Source organism: Megalobrama amblycephala, linkage group LG3 (genome assembly GCF_018812025.1).
Source record: "Megalobrama amblycephala isolate DHTTF-2021 linkage group LG3, ASM1881202v1, whole genome shotgun sequence".
Classification (NCBI taxonomy): domain Eukaryota; kingdom Metazoa; phylum Chordata; class Actinopteri; order Cypriniformes; family Xenocyprididae; genus Megalobrama; species Megalobrama amblycephala.
Genome location: NC_063046.1, coordinates 59266486 through 59285205, shown reverse-complemented (window position 1 = coordinate 59285205; position 18720 = coordinate 59266486). Strand labels below are relative to the sequence as shown.

The following is an 18720-nucleotide window of genomic DNA, read 5'->3' as shown; positions in this document are numbered from 1 at the left end:
CAGTCCCGCGTAAAATGACATCACATTAGTAGTCTAAGATGTTTTGTGGGTGAGTCATAAGTAACACCGATACGTTTCTGTCAAACACGAATCTGAGCGGCTTGTTTTTTCACATGCTTTCAGAGAAAGGCTTGCCAAAACAAAGTTACTGGGTTGTCCTTTTTCACGTTTACTGGGTTAGTAGATGCACCGGGGACCCGATTATAGTGCTTAAACACAGAAAAAGTCAGATTTTCATGTCCCCTTTAATGATTTCGCTGTTTCTGGTCAGTGGCTGATAACAATACTGATCTACAGTTGAGCATGACCAATGACAGATATAAATGATTCATAATGCAAATTTAAAAATGTTAGAAAATAAATGTTCTGTGACTAAATTACCAGATTTCAAAATTTAGGCAAAAACACATTAATTTATGTTATAGGGCTGGGAGGTATGACAATGTCTATTGTTTAGAGATTTTGCTACATCGTGTATATTGCGATATGTAAATATATATGCGTAACACAGCACTACTGACACTTTAGAGTGATGAAACAACACAATAACATGAGACAACAACATGATGTTAAAAAGAGTTATTAAGCGCCATAAGTGATGGAAAAGTGACTTATAAGCAAGTCAATAAGTCAAAGGTGCTTGCGCATGTTATCAAGTCGCACGTGATCCAAGTTAGCCGTTATGCCTTCTCCAATGGTAGACCCATGGACCTTTGTATCTCCCTCCCAATAATAAGACCATCTCTGGTAAAACAGTTGGGTGTAAACCTGATGTGTATCAGTATAATGGATCAGTGCATACGGTCTTAAAGTGACAGCTGCCTAATATACCTGTTGCTCTCTGTGTCGTTAATGATAATCAAACAAAAGAGAAAATAATTTACTGCTCTGACTGAATAACTTTTGAAGCTTTAATAAGAATACATTTATATTTAATTCATACAGTGAAGACTATTTGCTTCTTTGTTCTTATTTTAACAACAAAAATAAATTAAAATAACTAGCCTATATCATGATATATATTGTTATCGTGAAATAAAATTGATCATATCCCTTAATATGTTATTTATATTTTATATATGGAGTCAAAACTGATGCAAAGGGGAAACTGACTTTACAGATGCAGATAATCTCAAAATGGGCAAATATCAGTCAGTTTATCATTATCTACGTGATAATGTCAAAACAAAAGGACGAAGAATTTTCAAAGCAGGATTTTCACTGAAATGTATGCCATTGGAATCCTGATCGGTTACAGCAGTTATGCATACTTCATGTACAGAATATTACAAACCAAAGCTTTCAAACAAATGAAGTATCGTGTTGAATAGCTAAACATTTCCAAAAGTTCATAATTGAAGCTGAACATGGGTCAGAATCTTGTTTAATAATGTATAGGCTAATCACATTTGTGTGGACTATTTTAGAAAGCAGCCTACTGCTTAAAAACACTACACTACAGCCATCCATTAAAATAACCTGTCAGGAAGAGCCAAGAAAACATTGCTCATCCACTAACACAAACAGCTAATTTGTTGCAGTACATGGACCAGCTCATCAGAAACTGAAGAAGTTTCCAACATTAAGGTCCAGATTTGATCACTGCATGCCACTGTTCCCAAAGGTTCACAGCTGTCAAGTAAAAAAGAAGAGATCACACAAACATCTGCAAATGGAAATGCTTGAAAACGCCCTGTTTTGTTCATGATATATTTAGTGTTCCACACCAGGTTTTACTTACTTACATTATGTAATTCGTTTTTCAGCATTCAAGTTTAATCAATACAGGATCTTGCAAAGAATATAAACTGCAAGGCTTTTGAGACCACTCATTTTATGATGATATGTTAAAAGAAATCACGTTTCCTGGTTTCCCTTTGCCAATGACCATCATACAGCAGCATTTATAACCATTGTCACCTATTGTAAGAATGCGTTATAGCTTTATAATGTTTGTTCCTGACAAATACAGTCATACTTACCAATAAGACAAATACCTCAGAACATAACCAAAGACTTTAGATATACAATGACGGTGCACTTCTATTACTATGAATGGAAGAAAGTGCAACTAGCAATATGGCGGAGTAAATCCTGCCTTCTTAATAAAACAGCCAATCGCCGATTGGTAAAGACATTGCATCACTGCAGATGCCATTAGAAGCTCCGGTTGTTTTAGAAACAGTCAGTGATCTGAGACTCTCCCTTAGGACTGCTTGTGCACATTGGTTTTTGTCATGATTTGAGCGTTTAGAAACAAAAATTATGAGACAGTTGTTGTCAGATTTCATTGGTGATTTCAAATATGACGTTTAATCATAAGCTTGGTGAACAGCTTTGGAGAATTTGATAGGTCCTCATTCAAAAAGACAGGAGCTGCACTTGCATGACTGAAATAGCTGCCCGAGAGGCGTTTCAAATTGCCAAGTGAAATGACTTGGCTGAAAGGAACTTTGACATAACACAATATGTCATACAACAACTTACTCACTCTAAACAACTTGGAACTTGGCCTTCTTCTGTGAAACACAAAAGTAGATATTTTGAAGAATGTTTCAACTGTTTTTGTCAAGTTCATTCGATTCAAAACATTGGGCTCTGCTGACACATTTTCCAGAGTATGTTTTTTGTGTTCCACAGAGGGAACTAAAGTCATACAAGTTTGGAATGACATGAGGGTGAGTAAACTATAACAGAATTTAAATTTTTGGGTGAATTATCCCTATAAAACCACAATGACGCTATGCATTTTGCTGCCATGCAACATGGGTAAACAGCTGCTGCTTTGATGATGCAAGTGCAGACCCAAATAATATAAAGGGAACACAACCCAGCGGGGGAAAGTGGAGGGGGAGCAATTGAACTTGGGTTCGGACCAGGCAATTGACCTTTCGCTGGGAGTTTGATTGACAACCGATCTAACCAATCATAACGCAGAATCCGCCATTTTGTCTGACAAACAGTCAGGAGTTAGAAGATTAACCTCGGTCCTCGGTGGACTTGAACTTGAAAAATGGCGTGTATTTACATCTTTCTGCGTTTTAAACAGCATTCCTTCTCATGTTCATTCATGTTTATTTGATGCTATAAATGAACTAGTAGGAAGAGATGATCGGTTCATGAGCCGCTTGAGCTGAGGCGCTACAGCAATCTGTCACGACACATTAAAGAACCAATTTATTGTTCAAATTTCTTAAAAAAAAATTACACAATTTGGAGGCTGGGACTTTGTTTAATATCATAAGTAACCTGCTCTGTCTTGTCTGTCGACGTGTTGTCGGTGTCCTCTTTGCTCCGCGATGTATTTTACACTGCGTGTGGTATGACAGCACCATGGCTTGTCGGACAAAGCAACAGTAACTAAGGGGGGTGGGTCTTTGCGAAGGGTCAATTGAACCAAGTGTGGAAGCACCCTTACTTGCCCTGCTGCCAATTTCACTGGCCCCAGAACAAAAAAAAATTACATATATTTTACCTCAACCCTTAAATGCATGAATGTTCCACCAATTATTATTACATATTCGGGTCTTTAGCGACCCGGATCTATATCTAACACAAATGGCTCTCTTACTGCCGCAATAGTATAAAACTCTCTTGTAATTACAAAAGAATACAATAAAGCATATTTCATTACCTTTTGGACCTTGAAAGGGTTCAATTTGAGCAGATGTTTTTATCATCACTGTCCTCGTCAGAGCTCATTTCCCCCGTACATTCAGCATCTGGCTCACATTCACAATCACAACCATATTCCCAAACCTGTCGTTTTCAACATCTTCAAAATCAATATTTTGATTGCTGACAGCTTCTTCGCCAGTGACAGTGACACTAATATTTGATTGCATAAAGTATTGCTCTGCAATAAATTGCTGAGTCGTTTCAAGTTTTGAAGATGTTATTTGTGATTCAATTATTGTTGTGCAAAAAAATTATACTTGCACTATTACAATATTAAAAAATTATTTACAATAAATCATGTCAGGTTTGTAAATATTTTAAATAGCCTGAATAGCCTGAAATAATACAGATTTAAATTCATAAACCCATTTTTCTGGAAAACAACCAAAGCCAGTGTGATGAACAACACATCACAGACAACTAAATGCATGTATAACCAAATGTATAACCAAAACCAAACAATACCAATAAATGTAGTGACAACAATGGAGCACCAGCCGATCAGACAAGTGAAATTTCTCCACCATCTGCCAGTGACCTATTAGAGCCATGTTGTGGTGACAGCCTTCTTTATATGTAAAAGATTGTGTTCCAGTTATAAGGAAAGTGAAGGAAGGAAATATACAGGTTGGTTATATATCTTAAAACAATACTCTTTTCTGACCCTCTGTATGTAACATTCTCAGCTACGAATGCATGACAAAATAGTGGGGAAAAAGTCTCTCTGAGCAGTTCTTTCAGAAATCTGCTCTGAGAAACATCTTCTAAATTAGGAATGTGCAATGCCTTCTCATTTATTATCTTTATCTGAAAGGAGATAAAAAATCCAGCTACACTTTTTTGTGAGGATGATGCCTGAATTCACACAACCCCCCACAGACGGCAAGAACACAGAGTTCCTCTGCACAACACAGCCATTTATGCACTGGAAATCTGTATGAGCCTAAAACGGGGGACACTGCTTACCTATTCATATGCCACAAGTGACAGACGATTCAGAAAGAGCAGGCTTAAAGTCTGAAGCCTGGAGGAAAGCCAACTTATCTGATACCCTCATAGAGGCTAGTCAGTGTCTTTGAGCGACTGAAAGGCCTCACTCATTTGAACTCTATGGACGCTTAGAATAATTGCTGAGAATATAACTGAGAACTGTAGCATCACCAAGACTCCTACAAAACATAAACAGTTGTCCATTCACAGAAGATTATAAGAAGAACTGTGGAAATGTCTGGAGTTCGGCTCACAATTATAGAATTTATGGGTATGGACATTTTCACTTTAAATAATTCAAACCCAGACTGAAATGATTTTTCTACTGAAACACAGAAACCCATGGAAGCTTGTTTCTGCCACTAAATGAAAGATAAAAAAGGTAATTGTGACTTTTTATCTCACAATTCTGACTTCTTTTCTCACAATTTGCAGAAATAAATTCAGAATTACAACATATAAACTCCAATTCTGACGAAAAAAAGACTGACTTTTTTCTTAGAATTGTGACTTTATGACTTGCAATTCTGAATTTATATCTCACAATTCCGACTTTATAACGCACATTTCTGACTTTATAACACACAATTACGACTTTATTATGCACAATTCCGACTTTATCTCAAAATTCTTACTTCATCTTGCAATTCCAATTTTATATCTCACACTTCCAACTTTATTACTCACAATTCCGACTTTATAATGCGCAATTCCGACTTTATATCTCGCAATTCCGACTTTATATCTCGCAATTCTGACTTTATATCTCGCAATTCCGACTTTATATCTCGCAATTCCGACTTTATATCTCGCAATTCCGACTTATCTTGCAATTCCGACTTTATATCTCGCAATTCCGACTTATCTTGCAATTGCGACTTTATATCTCACAATTCTGACTTCATCTTGCAATTCCGATTTTATATCTCACACTTCCAACTTTATTACTCACAATTCCGACTTTATAATGCGCAATTCCGACTTTATAATGCGCAATTCCGACTTTATAATGCGCAATTCCGACTTTATATCTCGCAATTCCGACTTTATATCTCGCAATTCCGACTTTATATCTCGCAATTCCGACTTATCTTGCAATTGCGACTTTATATCTCACAATTCTGACTTTATATCTTGCGATTCCGACTTTATATTTCACAATTCTGACTTATAATGCACAATTCCGACATTATAATGCTCAATTCCGACTTTATCTTGGAATTCTGACTTCATCTTGCAATTCCAACTTTATATCTCACAATTCCGACTTTATAATGCACAAATCCGACATTATAACGCGCAATTCCGACTTTATGATGCGCAATTCCGACTTCATCTTGCAATTCCAACTTTATATCTCACAATTCGGACTTTATAATGCACAATTACGACTTTATCTCGGAATTCTGACTTCATCTTGCAATTCTGACTTTATATCTCGCAATTCTGACTTCATCTTGCAATTCCAACTTTCTATCTCACAATTCTGACTTTCTATCTCGCAATTCCGACTTTCTATCTCGCAATTCCGACTTTATATCTCGCAATTCCGACTTTATATATCGCAATTCCGACTTATCTTGCAATTGCAATTTTATATCTCACAATTCTGACTTTATATCTTGCGATTCCGACTTCATGATGCGCAATTCCGACTTTATATTTCACAATTCTAACTTTATAATGCACAATTCCGACATTATAATGCTCAATTCCGACTTTATCTTGGAATTCTGAATTCATCTTGCAATTCCAACTTTATATCTCACAATTCCGACTGTATAATGCACAATTCCGACATTATAACGCACAATTCCAACTTTATCTCGCAATTCTGACTTCATCTTGCAATTCCAACTTTATATCTCACAATTTTGACTTTATATCTCGCAATTCCGACTTTATATCTCGCAATTCCGACTTTATATCTCGCAATTCCGACTTTATATCTCGCAATTCCGACTTTATATCTCACAATTCTGACTTTATATCTCGCAATTCTGAGAAAAAAAGTCAGAATGGTGAGATGTAATTACCTTTTTGAGTTTTTATTCAGTGGTGGATACAAGCTTAAATAGAAACCAAAATGAAAGTTTTCATTTAACAAGAAACTGATACTGTCAGTCCAGCTCCAGAGTCCACACAGCTGACAAGTTTAACCACAGCAGCTTATCTACGTAGTGTGCATAAAACAGACGCTGACACAGTCAAAACGTGCCACTGGAGAAGCTCTAATTAAACGTCACAGTTTCTGTCAATTATTTCAGTATTTTTGCTGCTGCTAAAATTTCAATGCATCACTAGTTTCAAGACAATACTGTCTTCATGTTAGCTATAATGGGATCTCATCCCGTTCTTGTGACAGTTAAAGGGCTAAATAAGTGTATTAATGGATACTGAACATCACTTTACAGCAGTGGTTCCCAACCACATTCCTGGAGCCATGGAAAACATGCAGTGATGGGGAGGGGGCTCCAGGAACGTGATTGGGAACCCCTGCTTCACAGCATCGTTTGTGTGCAGACGTGCGTTTCCAAATGACCTGCTGCTTCCTTCAGTCTTTACGCATGATCATGTGCCATGAATGAGAGCACCTGTAAACTCCAAACGATTACGCACAGCTCGAGACACGTAAAGTCCTGTTTCCTCTGCATCCGCTTTCCACAACACAGGAAGAGCTCTATGATCCGTATGAACACACACACACACCGCACCGCTCTCTACTGACCCAAACCTCAGGGCCAAATGTGGAAATCAATGCGGTATAGAGCGCTTAAATCTCCATTTAGAGATCAATGCGTGCGGCTTGGAAACATAGTAACAAGTGACCGCATGAGTCATCGCTCGCGCGCTTTATTTTCTCTGTTTACATGTACACGCGACCAAATACAGTAGGTGTGTGCTGAGATTTACTCACTTAAAAACTCGCATATCAACTAAAAACACATGATTATCATAAAAACATTTGCTTGAGCGGTTTAAAACAAAAGCAAAAGCAACACACGATCAAAGCCAGCCCATTCAGACAAACACGTAGCTACTACGCGATTCATAAACACAAACAGCAATAATCAGTGTTGTTCCCTGATGAAACCGACACGTAATTCCTGTTGATACCGATTATAACACGTCAAAGAAAGTGAAATCCATCCATTAATCTCTTGAACCGCAGCAGTAGTTGTTGCTAACGGCCTAAATAAATCACAACACTCCTCCAAACACACGCCGCAACTTACCAGACTTATCCTGGTCGTATCCCACCACTATAAAGTAATCAGCCAGTCTAGCCATGTTTTCCTCTTTTGGCGAAATTCTGCAACACAATTCAGCATTTTTCTTTCTTCAAAAGCACAGCCATGTTTGACACAGAGAGAGCCAGTGCGCATGCGCGGACTGGCGGTTGTCCGTGCATGGGCGTGGGTCCTGCATTCACTTACACTGGTAACGATAATAAACATTTTACACACTATCATACATTGACGTCGTGTAATGTTATACTGCTACAAAATTTTAATTATGATGCCACAACCCTTGTAAATGTTTCAAAATAATATTTCATGTAGCCTAATATGTGATAATGATTAACCTTTAAGCACAGTTGGCCACTGCTTTTCCCTGTTTTTTCACCCCCAGGTAAATTTGGTATTGGCAATGATTGTAGCTAAGTTTAAAAAGTTACATAAATAATTTCACTTTACTGAAATGTCATTTCAGAACATGATATACCAGCTCTAACCACATATCAGGTCAATTGTAGACCCACCAGTGATCCATAGATCCTTTTGGACCAGCTAAATTACTCACATCATATCCCTATGGAAATATCCAGACTAGCTGTAAATGACATGGTTCATATTAGTTCATAATAGTATAAATACTAAATTTTAAAAACACAAAATTAGGGACTACAGGTGAAAAATAGCCTTCTGGCTAACTCTGGCATATTGACAGAAATGTTTATTAATATGCATTGTCCCTGTAATAAATACAAAAAAAATTAAAATAATGTTCATAATCCATCAGAAAAGTTTTATAGGGGTGAATTCAGGGTGATTGGGACACTTTTTGCCATTGAGATGAATTGGAAAGTGTCCCAATCAACCTGAATTCACCCTGAAATGATTATAAGATCCACAAATTATTTTTTTTTACATAATATTATTTTATTTATATATTTAAAGGATATATTTTTAAAATTGTCCATGCATTTCAGAATAAAGCAGTTTACATTAATGATTATACGCTTATCATGGCATTTACCAAGGATGAACTTCCGAGAATGGCATAGTACATATTTGTTAAATGACATTTCTCAAGGAATGTTGGTTTTCAAATTCCTCTTTACTCATCCTGATCACTCCCAAACAACAACAATATGAAATTGCTCAATGACATCAGGGTGTTCAGTGACTCATTATAACTGTCGCATACCTGAACATGTAACGCACAGGTGTAATTCACACCTGCCTTAATGGGTTCCCTCATCTTACATGATCAAATATCAGTAATCCTCGTGATGGCTTTGACATGTTGGTTTAGCAAACAATATTTACCATATATGGGCTGAGAGGCAAACAACTGGATGGTGTCAGTGTGTGGATGTTGTGCAATCTTTGTCTTCCCATATAAGGATAAATCAGGATTGCGCAGTAATTAACACGAGCTGATGATATTTATGTGGAATAAATGTTGGTGGTTCAATGAAAAACAAATTTTAGATATAATGGAATAAAACAAACAAACAAACAAAAAAAAAAACATTTATAACTAGGTGAAGGTCAGCAAGCATTCTCCACAAAATGTACATGTACTGTTATCAGTGTTTACATACCCCGGAATAGACAGTTTTACCTCTTGCACAGAAAATCTGACAAGTTTAACTCAAAGGTATTTCAGTAGTCATAGATCAACTGTGTTTATTTTCTAAATGACTATCAATATACGCTTAATGGTCCTTTCTGACACTCTCATGAGCATTATATTTGTCTTTAAATACATATATTTTTCTTTAAATCTTCATGTACTATGTTAAAACTAAATCGCTTCATTAAAGTAGATTATAATATACATCTGTGTCAGTTAAAACAAGTTAAATCAAGCCAAAATTAATTGCACTCCATTATCATTTATGCAGAATATTAATTAAGTTTTGTGGGTGAAACAAGAAGCTGATTGTCTTTTTTTTAGGGACAAATCATAGTTGCACGCCCAACCAACACCTACACTGTAAAAAAAAATATTTTGTCAAATCAACTTCAATAATTAATGTGGTTCAGAAAACATAATATTTTGAGTTTCTGTTGATTAAACCAACCGCCTTCATTGTATTACCTCAAAATGAACTCAAATTTTTTAGGCAAACAGGTAGCTTTTTTTTTTTTTTTTTAAGTTAAACCAACAGTGCAGATATAAAAATCATGAGCAATTTGGTATTTTTCAAAAAATTCCCCAGATTGGCGGTTGCTTATTATTCCCAGAAACACTGATAAAAATCCATTAAGCTGTTTCAGCAATAACCCATCAATACCCCCAGTTTCGTTTTCATCTCTTTCATGCTCTAATTGGAGTTTAGAGAGGAAGTTCTGGGATGAGAGAGTGTGTCAGACTCGAGCCCCTCCCATCTCTTCTGCAAGTATAAATGCACTAACGCCTGCTGAGGAGAGTCAGACTATTAGCAGAGTATCACCACTGCACCAGCAAGTGAAACGCCTCTGGATTACTTTCTACAGACTCCTGAAGCCGACCCACGAGTACTTCAACACAGGTATGCATTCATAAATGTCTTTTCTTTTGAGTTCAACACTCAATATGCACAGGATATCTGTACTGTTATGTAAGAAACTGTCCTGCATCTATAAGCCAGGGACTTAGCTTCTTTATTTTAGACAAAAAATAAATGTAATTTGAATGGAGTTTGAGTGACTTTTCATGATGGAGTTGGAGGCACCCTGCTTTATAAAAATCCACATGCAGCTCATCAGGGACCTTGCACATAGTTGCAAGTTTACTTATTCATAGAAAGTGCGACCTCAGCTTGACATTGTAAATAAGTGCACGATGAGTGTAAATAGCTTGGATTTTGGACTCTTGTGCAAGCGTGAGCGAAGCATGGTTGGCACAGGGTAGGGGAGTTGCATGCAGGTGATTGGAAGTTTCAGTTGCTGATGATTCATTTGCTTTTTCCTTCAAGATTTCAGTCACGATGCAACTGATTCTGCAGTCAATCTTCTGCTGCTGCCTGCTGGCCACCGTCGCACCCAGTGTGGACAGTGCAAAACACGTCCTGAAAAGAAGGTAAGCATCATGATTTGGGATTTTCAGTCATGTTGGGCATTGGTTGAAAAGTTTCTAACGAGCACGCTTCTTGATACTTAGTGTCCGGCTGCAGAGATCGAAAAGGGATTTGAGCCTTGCTGCACTGAGGACTTTAGACAACAGCCAGTTTGTCAGACCAGACGATGTCAAAGACAACTTGAGGCCACATTCCAGGTAAGAAAAAAAGTTGTGTGTGGAGTTGAAGTACAATCTTGTCAACCAAGGAACGTTAAACTGAGGCTAAACTTCCCCTTGTCTGTCTTTTTCCAGCACTGACATCAGCATAAGGACGAAACGCTCCAAGAACTCCATCAACCAGTCCAGGAGACCGGGCTGCTCGCTCGGCACATGCACGGTGCATGTTCTGGCACACCGTCTCCATGACCTCAACAACAAGCTCAAGATCGGGAACGCTCCCGCCGACAAGATCAACCCCTTCGGGTACGGCCGGCGGCGAAGGTCCGTTCCAGAGAAGGTGCTGACACTGCGACAGGAGGGCGGCAGGCTGCGGACGGCGTGGTGGAGCCGCTCGAACTCTCAGTCGCGGCTGCACAAGCTCGAAGCGCTGCTCAGACGGACGTGAGCGCGCGGAGCGGGAGCGCTCAGGGACGCGGCGACAGAGGCTCGCCGGCCAACTATGAAATTCTACAAATGCCTCAGACTCCTGCCAAGAGTTCTCCAGCGCATTCTTTTCCAAGCACAGGGGCTGCAAGAGCAATCGTGTCTCCTGAAGGCTGTCCTCGGAGGAGAAAACGACAAAGCAGCTGTTGGAAACGAGGGGAGATGCCGACGGAGCAACTGAACAAGTGTGCCTGGGATATGAGCAAGACATCATTGCACTGAAGTGGACTGGCCTCAGGGAAAAGCAGAACCTGGGACAAACGGACTGCCATCCTGGTCGACCAGTCGGTGGGATTACGGCCCCTAGTCAAGCTGTGTCTGTCCAGAAAAGTCTTTGGACTTCAAGCTGAGATTCATGATTCGAGAAGGGAATACACACAGAGAGAGACTTTTTAATTTGGAATCACATTTCTGGACACTGTAAGCGAGAATGATTATATGGATTGTCTGTGCCAGTCCACAGGGATTGTGACTTACTTGAACATTGTTATTGTTATTGTTTGTATAGAGATATGTGCAATCTATTTCATTTTTTATTGCAAGTATATGTATATTTGAAAAAGAAAATGTTTAAAGATATCACTATTTAATTGTTTTATATTACTTTATACTACTTACAGAGATAGAGCTATTTTTATACAGGGAAAAATAAGGGCATTGAAGGTAGCGTTATTATATATATTATTCATTTATGTCAAGGATGTCTCAAGCTGTTGTAATAGGATAACTTTTTATGCAATTATATATTTGTAAATGGGATCTATTTTATTTGTGTGTATGTACGTGTGTGTGAGCGAGAGAGCGAGTGAACGTTGTCATTCAATAAACTTTTGCATACAATTAAAGCTGACGTCTTCTAGACCTCGTCTGTTTGTTCCACAGGAAGTGAAGGTAGTAAAAGGAAAGTGTCTCTCCATTGTTCCCCGTCCGGATTGCCGGGTGGACAGACAGATGATCAGCACCTGGTCTGGGTTATTACATGTTAAAGACCCTGAAGGGCAAACGGGGTGCCAAGTGCATTCCTTCTTTCCGTATACCTACTCACTTCAGGCAAAAAGTGGGTTATGTGTATTTCAAGGAGCTATGGGCCAGGACTGTGTTTAATGGGAGCTCTGCAGGGGGGGTTTGTGGGATGTAGAGCAGAGGTGAGAGGCGCTCCATAGGACATTCCACTTAAACACAATTTCCATTCCTGTCTTAATGAGATGGAACTTCCGAAATGCACTTTTTACTGTTGCACCTATGTAGCCTTAATATAAAATCACCATGATGGTAATCACAGTGCCAGGAAAACATCGATAGATTTTGCTTAAGAACCATCCATTGAATGCAGGATGAAAAAGTATCCATATAATTCCATTAATAAACTGTTTCCCCCTAAAGCTGGGTTGTTTTTTATGTTTTTAAGTCAATTTATTGTGGTAGCTACTCAATAAGCCTGAAAAATTTGACACATTCTGATGCCAGAAAGCTTAAATCAACAGTCAACATCCACAACAGCAACTTAAAGAGTCGAAAACAGCAATACTAGAGTTATGTGAACTACTGCATGTAATAAAATAGGTGAAAATGTTCATTTGAATAATGGGTTAAGCCTTTTTCAAGGGGGTCAGACACTCCCAACCATAACTCTCACCTTGCAGCTAAAAATAATGTATTCATTCGTATCTTATTTTAATGCTATAGCTCCACCTTGTGGTGATATAATCGTTGGAGTTGGCGTTCTTTTGCTAAGAATTTCCAGTTGAATTCTGGGACTGGTGCCATCTGCCTCACTCATCGACACCTCATTAATCTGCCCTCCTGTCAGTGAATATGAACCAACAATCAACACAACAACTCATTCATACTTTGGAGTCTACATATATTTGGATTAGAGGTCAAATAGTTTCGGGTTTACTAATTCTGTGACCAAAACTATTAGGCTACACCCAAAGTTTTGTAAAGTCAGTTTTGGTGTGCCTTGATTTAAATGAAATCAATATCATTGATCAGAATTTTACTATTCCTGTGATCCAAAGCTGAATTTTCAGCATCAGTGTCACATGATCCTTCAGAAATCATTCTAATATGATGATTTGATGATCAAGAAACATTTATTCTTAGACATTATAAAATTATAAATGTCTATACTGTCACTTTTGATTAATTTAATGCATTCCTGCTGAATAAAAGTATTAATTTCTTTTAAGAAAAAAACTAATTCTACTGACCCCAAACTTTTGAACGGTAATATATAATGTTACAAATATATAATGTTACTATATATATATATATATATATATATATATATATATATATATATATATATATATATATATATATATATATATATATATATATATATAAAATCACAAACCCAGTTTTAAGTCTCACTGATATATTTGTAGCAATAGCCAACAATACATTGTGTGGGTCAAAAATTATTAATTTTTCTTTTATGCCAAAAATCATTGGGATATTAAGTAAAGATCATGTTCCATGAAGATATTTTTGTAAATTTCCTACCATAAATATATCAACAATTTATTTTTCTAAGTAATATGCATTGCTAAGGACTTCATTTGGACAACTTTAAAGGCGATTTTCTCAATATTTAGATTTTTTTGCACCATCAGATTAAAGATTTTCAAATAGTTGTATCTTGGCAAAATATTGATAACCAGCTTATTTATTCAGCTTTTAGATAATGTATAAATTTCAATTTCAAAAAATTGACCCTTATGACTGGTTTTGTGGTCCAGGGTCATATATTTATAAACTATATATTTATAAATATATATAAATTCACCTTGGTTTGGTATTCTGTTAATATAATGACATCCAGACATTTTTTAAGAGTATAGGAATTGTCCAAATAACTCTGGTGGTTGTTGAAGGACTTACACATCTCCACAAGGGGGCAATATTGAATTACGACAGAAAGAAAGGGATGACAGTACATTATTTTAAAATATCTACACACTGTCTAGGTAATGCTAAACATCAGTGAAAAAAAGAAAAAAAAGACTAATTTTATAGGCCTTTGTTTTGACTCTAGATGTGAGGTGGCTAAATGACTGCGTTCTCTTTTTGCTTAGTGCATTTCATGTGCCATATCCAATACATCACTGGGGGGCAGAACTGAGCGAGTTTTTATTATTTTTTTATTTTTTCCTTTCATTTCTTTCCTGTGAGAACATCATGGGTTTGTAATTGCGGTGCGGCTGCAGAAAGGACACAGAGTTCTGTTAGATCTGAGGCTAGGTAAGTGCTGCTGTAAGATTACTAACATTTATCACATTATGAATAAATGCTTATTTCTCTTTCTCTTGATGCAGTACAAACCACAGTAACATGCACATTTTAATCATACATTTATTCTTCAAAATTGTTTTGCATGTTTATTGATACCCTTTACAAGAAATTCTAACCAGTGGTTACAAATAGATTATTCAGCATGGCATCAAATCTGTTGCTCGTGTAGGAAATACCCACCGATTCATTTCTCCTTTGCTCCAGTCCTGTCCTGCTCCTGCGCATGCTGTTTTGTCCTCTCACTCTCCAGGCCTGAGCACACAGGAAATGATGCGAAGACTCCAGACGCCCATAGTGAAGCAGCTCTCCAGCCCATGTATAGGAAAGGGTGAGCCCTTCTGATTTCTCTCTCTTCCTCTCCTGCAGCAAGAATGTCTGATAGCAGTATTTCTTTATTGTCATATTGTTTTATATTTTTTATCATTGAACTGTTCTCTTCAGGAATTGTTTATGATTCCTAACAGATGGGGGCAACCAGGAATGTTATCCTGAGCCCTAAAAAGAGGGAGAAATTGAAGAAATATTTACATTTGTTAATTTAGCAAATGCCTTCCAAAGGAATCCAAATTCCTATCCAAAAGGAATGCTACAGAATAATTCATCCCAAGGAGCCAGTAACATATACACATTCTTGTTAAAGGACAAGCTAGAAGAAACATGTGACACCGTGAAATTACACTGAGCAAGAATAGAGTTTGTTTTGTTTGTTTAAAAACTGACATTCTTAATATAAAGAGACTGTATTGCTTGCTTAAAATGAACCCAAAGTATGATGGAAATTAACATTTATTAATATGTTTAATGAATAATAATTAAACAATAAGCATTTATTAAATTGCTTATTAATAAATGTTCACCTTTTGATTATTATTGTTGCCTCTAGTAATTATGTGTCTGATTTTTAATTTCCAACATATTTTGGGTTCATTTTAAGCCAGACATATAGTCATTTTTAAACAATAGTTGGGTTAAATAAAACTACCCCTCACGTTGGTCAAACATGTAACACAACCACTGGGTTAAAACAACACAATTGCTGGGTTTGTCCATTTTCAACCCAACTTGGGTTGTTTTTAACCCAGCATTTTTTAGTGTAACGTGCATCTTGAGTCTTGACATGGCTGCAAAACAAGACTATACTTCTGGAACAAAGAACGAAGAAAGTACATATTTTTGTAAAAAAAAAAAAAAAAAAAAAAACCCAAACAAACAAAAAAACAACATAAAAATAGGGCACAATGTACTGTATTAATTTGACGGAATTTTCTGTATTTATTTTTTTACAGGTGTTTTACCTGTATTTTGAATTTTTAAAGGTGCAATGTGTACATTTTAGGAGGATCTACTGACAGAAATGCAATATAATATACATAACTATGTTTTCGTGCTGTATAAAGACCTTACATAATGAACCGTTAATGAGCCATTTCTATCTACATACACCGCGGGTGTACAAGTTAAGTCACCATTTTGCGCCGCCATGTTTCTATAGTAGCCCTAAATGGACAAACTGCTCTACAGAGCGTGTTTGCTTGACTGGCTACTCTCTTCTGTCTCAGGCGATGACATCTTTGTCCTGTGTCAGCCACCGTAGCTTCTCTATATTGCCATTTGAAACCTCACCGCTAGATGCCGCTAAAATTTACACACTGCACCTTTGACTTAAAGGTGCTCTAGAATGTTTTTTTCACAAGATGTAATATAAGTCTAAGGTGTCCCCTGAATGTGTCTGTGAAGTTTCAGCTCAAAATACCCCATAGATTTTTTTTAATTATTTTTTTTAACTGCCTATTTTGGGGCATCATTAAATATGCGCCGATTCAGTCCGCGGCCCCTTTAAATGCTCGCGCTCCCTGCCCCCCGAGCTCTCGACTATAATACAGTGCATAAACAAAGTTCACACAGCTAATATAACCCTCAAATGGATCTTTACAAAATGTTCATCATGCATACAGCATGCATGCTTCGGATCATGTGAGTATAGTTTTTATTTGGATGTTTACATTTGATTCTGAATGAGTTTGATGGTGCTCCGTGGCTAAAGCTAACATTACACACTGTTGGAGAGATTTATAAAGAATGAAGTTGTGTTTATGAATTATACAGACTGCAAGTGTTTAAAAATGAAAATAGCGACAGCTCTTGTCTCCGTGAATACAGTAAGAAACGATGGTAACTTTAACCACATTTAACAGTACATTAGCAACATGCTAACAAAACATTTAGAAAGACAATTTACAAATATCACTAAAAATATCATGATATCATGGATCATGTCAGTAATTATTGCTCCATCTGCCATTTTTCGCTATTGTCCTTGCTTGCTTATCTAGTCTGATGATTCAGCTGTGCACAGATCCAGACGTTAATACTGGCTGCCCTTGTCTAATGCCTTGAACATGAGCTGGCATATGCAAATATTGGGGGCGTACATATTAATGATCCCGACTGTTACGTAACAGTCGGTGTTATGTTGAGATTCGCCTGTTTTCGCTGCCGTGTGACTCAAGTACTTTAAAATCAATGCCCGTTAGTCTAAAATTAGCTAATTTAGAGAATTATTGATATATTTTTTGTATGTTTACCTAAGCCTTTTTAACTCTAAAACAAAATGCTGGGTTGTTTCAACCCAGATTTGGGTCAAAAAGTTGGCTTAAAAATTTAATTAAAAAAAATGTAAACCAATGGTTGGGTTTGTCCATATTTGACCCAAATTTGAGTTGAATCAACCAAGCCTTTTTTATTTATCATGCTGTTATTTGGTTAGTAAATCACGCATTTAGAAAGCCAATTCGGCCGCATGTTATAGTTTTTCTGACAGCTAGATTGTGCCAGAGCATTACTATTAAAAGAGCAATTATATAGCGGTCTACAAAATTTGGTTTTTGGTTCTTACTACCAATTTAACATGTTTTAACGGGTTTCCCTTTACACATTTATATACATTTTTCATAACTTGTTTGTTTCCTTGATGTTTTAATTCCATTATAGAAAACTGGCAGTGCACTTTGCATACTGAAAACCATTGTAATTATTACAGTTATATTATTATTACTTATATACAGCTTATAGAAATTTTGGGTTTCTTGCTAATAGGAAATGCTATTATTTATGGTTATGGATTGAAGTAAATTAGGTCTTTTTTATTCGATGTTTAAGTAAATCTCAAAGACAACTACACAACCTGATACATTCTATGCAGTTATATTGGGGGCTTCTTGATGGCAAAGCACCTTTGAGCCATCAAATAGATCCACAGGTGCAAGAAAACAGAGTGGTAGTCATTCATTATTTACACAAGCATTTACAGCCTCGATGTAGCAAGGCATTCAAATAGACTTGCACAGCTTATATTACAGATTGTGTCTTCGGTTTAGCTCATATACTCATCAACTCTGAACCTGCCTGTACTACATTAATCTCTGATGAAGCTTTGCACCACACAGACCCTCAGATTCCTTAGTCACATGATCAAGAACTCACACTAATCAATATGTGGGAGAGAGAATGAGATGGGGAGATATTCAAGCTGTACCTTAATTCCATCCTGACAAATCCAGTTCCTCCCCCAGCCCTGTAATAATACCCGACACATCACCATGATTGTGTCGCGACTCGTGTCCACGTGACCTGCTTCAGGTCAGGCTGGCTGGCGCACTTGGTCTGACAGAGAGAGTTGGGTAGGTTTGGCTGTTTGAGCTCCAGTTGGATAAGGTATGAGATAAAGCAGCATTTACAGAGACATAAAGGACAACGGTCGGATCAGGTAAACCTACTTCCCCTTTTGTCCCTGCACACTGATTTTTTTACAGTCGGCTT

General features: G+C 37.2%; 3 protein-coding genes and 1 long non-coding RNA gene across 10 annotated transcripts in view; 2 read left to right on the top strand and 2 right to left on the bottom strand.

Moving 5' to 3' along the window:
- The window catches only part of sbf2 (SET binding factor 2), a 172974-nt gene extending 164888 nt beyond the window's left edge, over positions 1 to 8086 (bottom strand). For all 3 annotated transcript variants that reach the window (XM_048186295.1, XM_048186296.1, XM_048186297.1), the window contains exon 1: positions 7905 to 8086. In XM_048186295.1, coding sequence (XP_048042252.1) covers positions 7905 to 7959 — 55 coding nt within the window. In that variant the 5' untranslated portion in view covers positions 7960 to 8086. The remainder of the gene's footprint in view (positions 1 to 7904) is intronic.
- Positions 8087 to 10296: 2210 nt separating this feature from the next.
- On the top strand, positions 10297 to 12449 carry adma (adrenomedullin a). The gene is made up of 4 exons (XM_048186294.1): positions 10297 to 10432; positions 10859 to 10962; positions 11044 to 11157; positions 11254 to 12449. Exons 2-4 carry the CDS (start codon positions 10871 to 10873, stop codon positions 11564 to 11566), a joined length of 519 nt encoding a protein of 172 aa, XP_048042251.1. The 5' UTR covers positions 10297 to 10432; positions 10859 to 10870; the 3' UTR covers positions 11567 to 12449.
- A 370-nt stretch (positions 12450 to 12819) lies between these two features.
- Positions 12820 to 18720, bottom strand: part of LOC125265800 — a 26922-nt gene continuing 21021 nt past the window's right edge. The window contains exons 3-4 of one of the 4 annotated variants that reach the window (XR_007184355.1): positions 15082 to 15261; positions 12820 to 13407 (exon numbers count right to left, since the gene is read on the bottom strand). This is a non-coding gene — a long non-coding RNA (uncharacterized LOC125265800). Of the gene's footprint in view, positions 13408 to 14731; positions 14811 to 14943; positions 15397 to 18720 lie in introns of those variants that run through there. The other 3 variants (XR_007184354.1, XR_007184353.1, XR_007184356.1) reach the window with 3 other exon arrangements.
- The window catches only part of ampd3a (adenosine monophosphate deaminase 3a), a 27651-nt gene continuing 24042 nt past the window's right edge, over positions 15112 to 18720 (top strand). Inside the window, exon 1 of one of the 2 annotated variants that reach the window (XM_048186290.1) lies at positions 15112 to 15229. In XM_048186290.1, coding sequence (XP_048042247.1) covers positions 15169 to 15229 — 61 coding nt within the window. In that variant the 5' untranslated portion in view covers positions 15112 to 15168. Of the gene's footprint in view, positions 15230 to 17430; positions 18668 to 18720 lie in introns of those variants that run through there. The other variant, XM_048186291.1, reaches the window with a different exon arrangement.

Excerpts from the sequence above, each read along its gene's own strand:
- adma (XM_048186294.1), top strand. The coding sequence starts at position 10,871 with ATGCAACTGATTCTGCAGTCAATCTTCTGCTGCTGCCTGCTGGCCACC. Across the intron at positions 10,963-11,043 it reads AAACACGTCCTGAAAAGAAG|TGTCCGGCTGCAGAGATCGA; the intron begins GTAAGCATCATG and ends CTTGATACTTAG. Across the intron at positions 11,158-11,253 it reads AACTTGAGGCCACATTCCAG|CACTGACATCAGCATAAGGA; the intron begins GTAAGAAAAAAA and ends GTCTTTTTCCAG.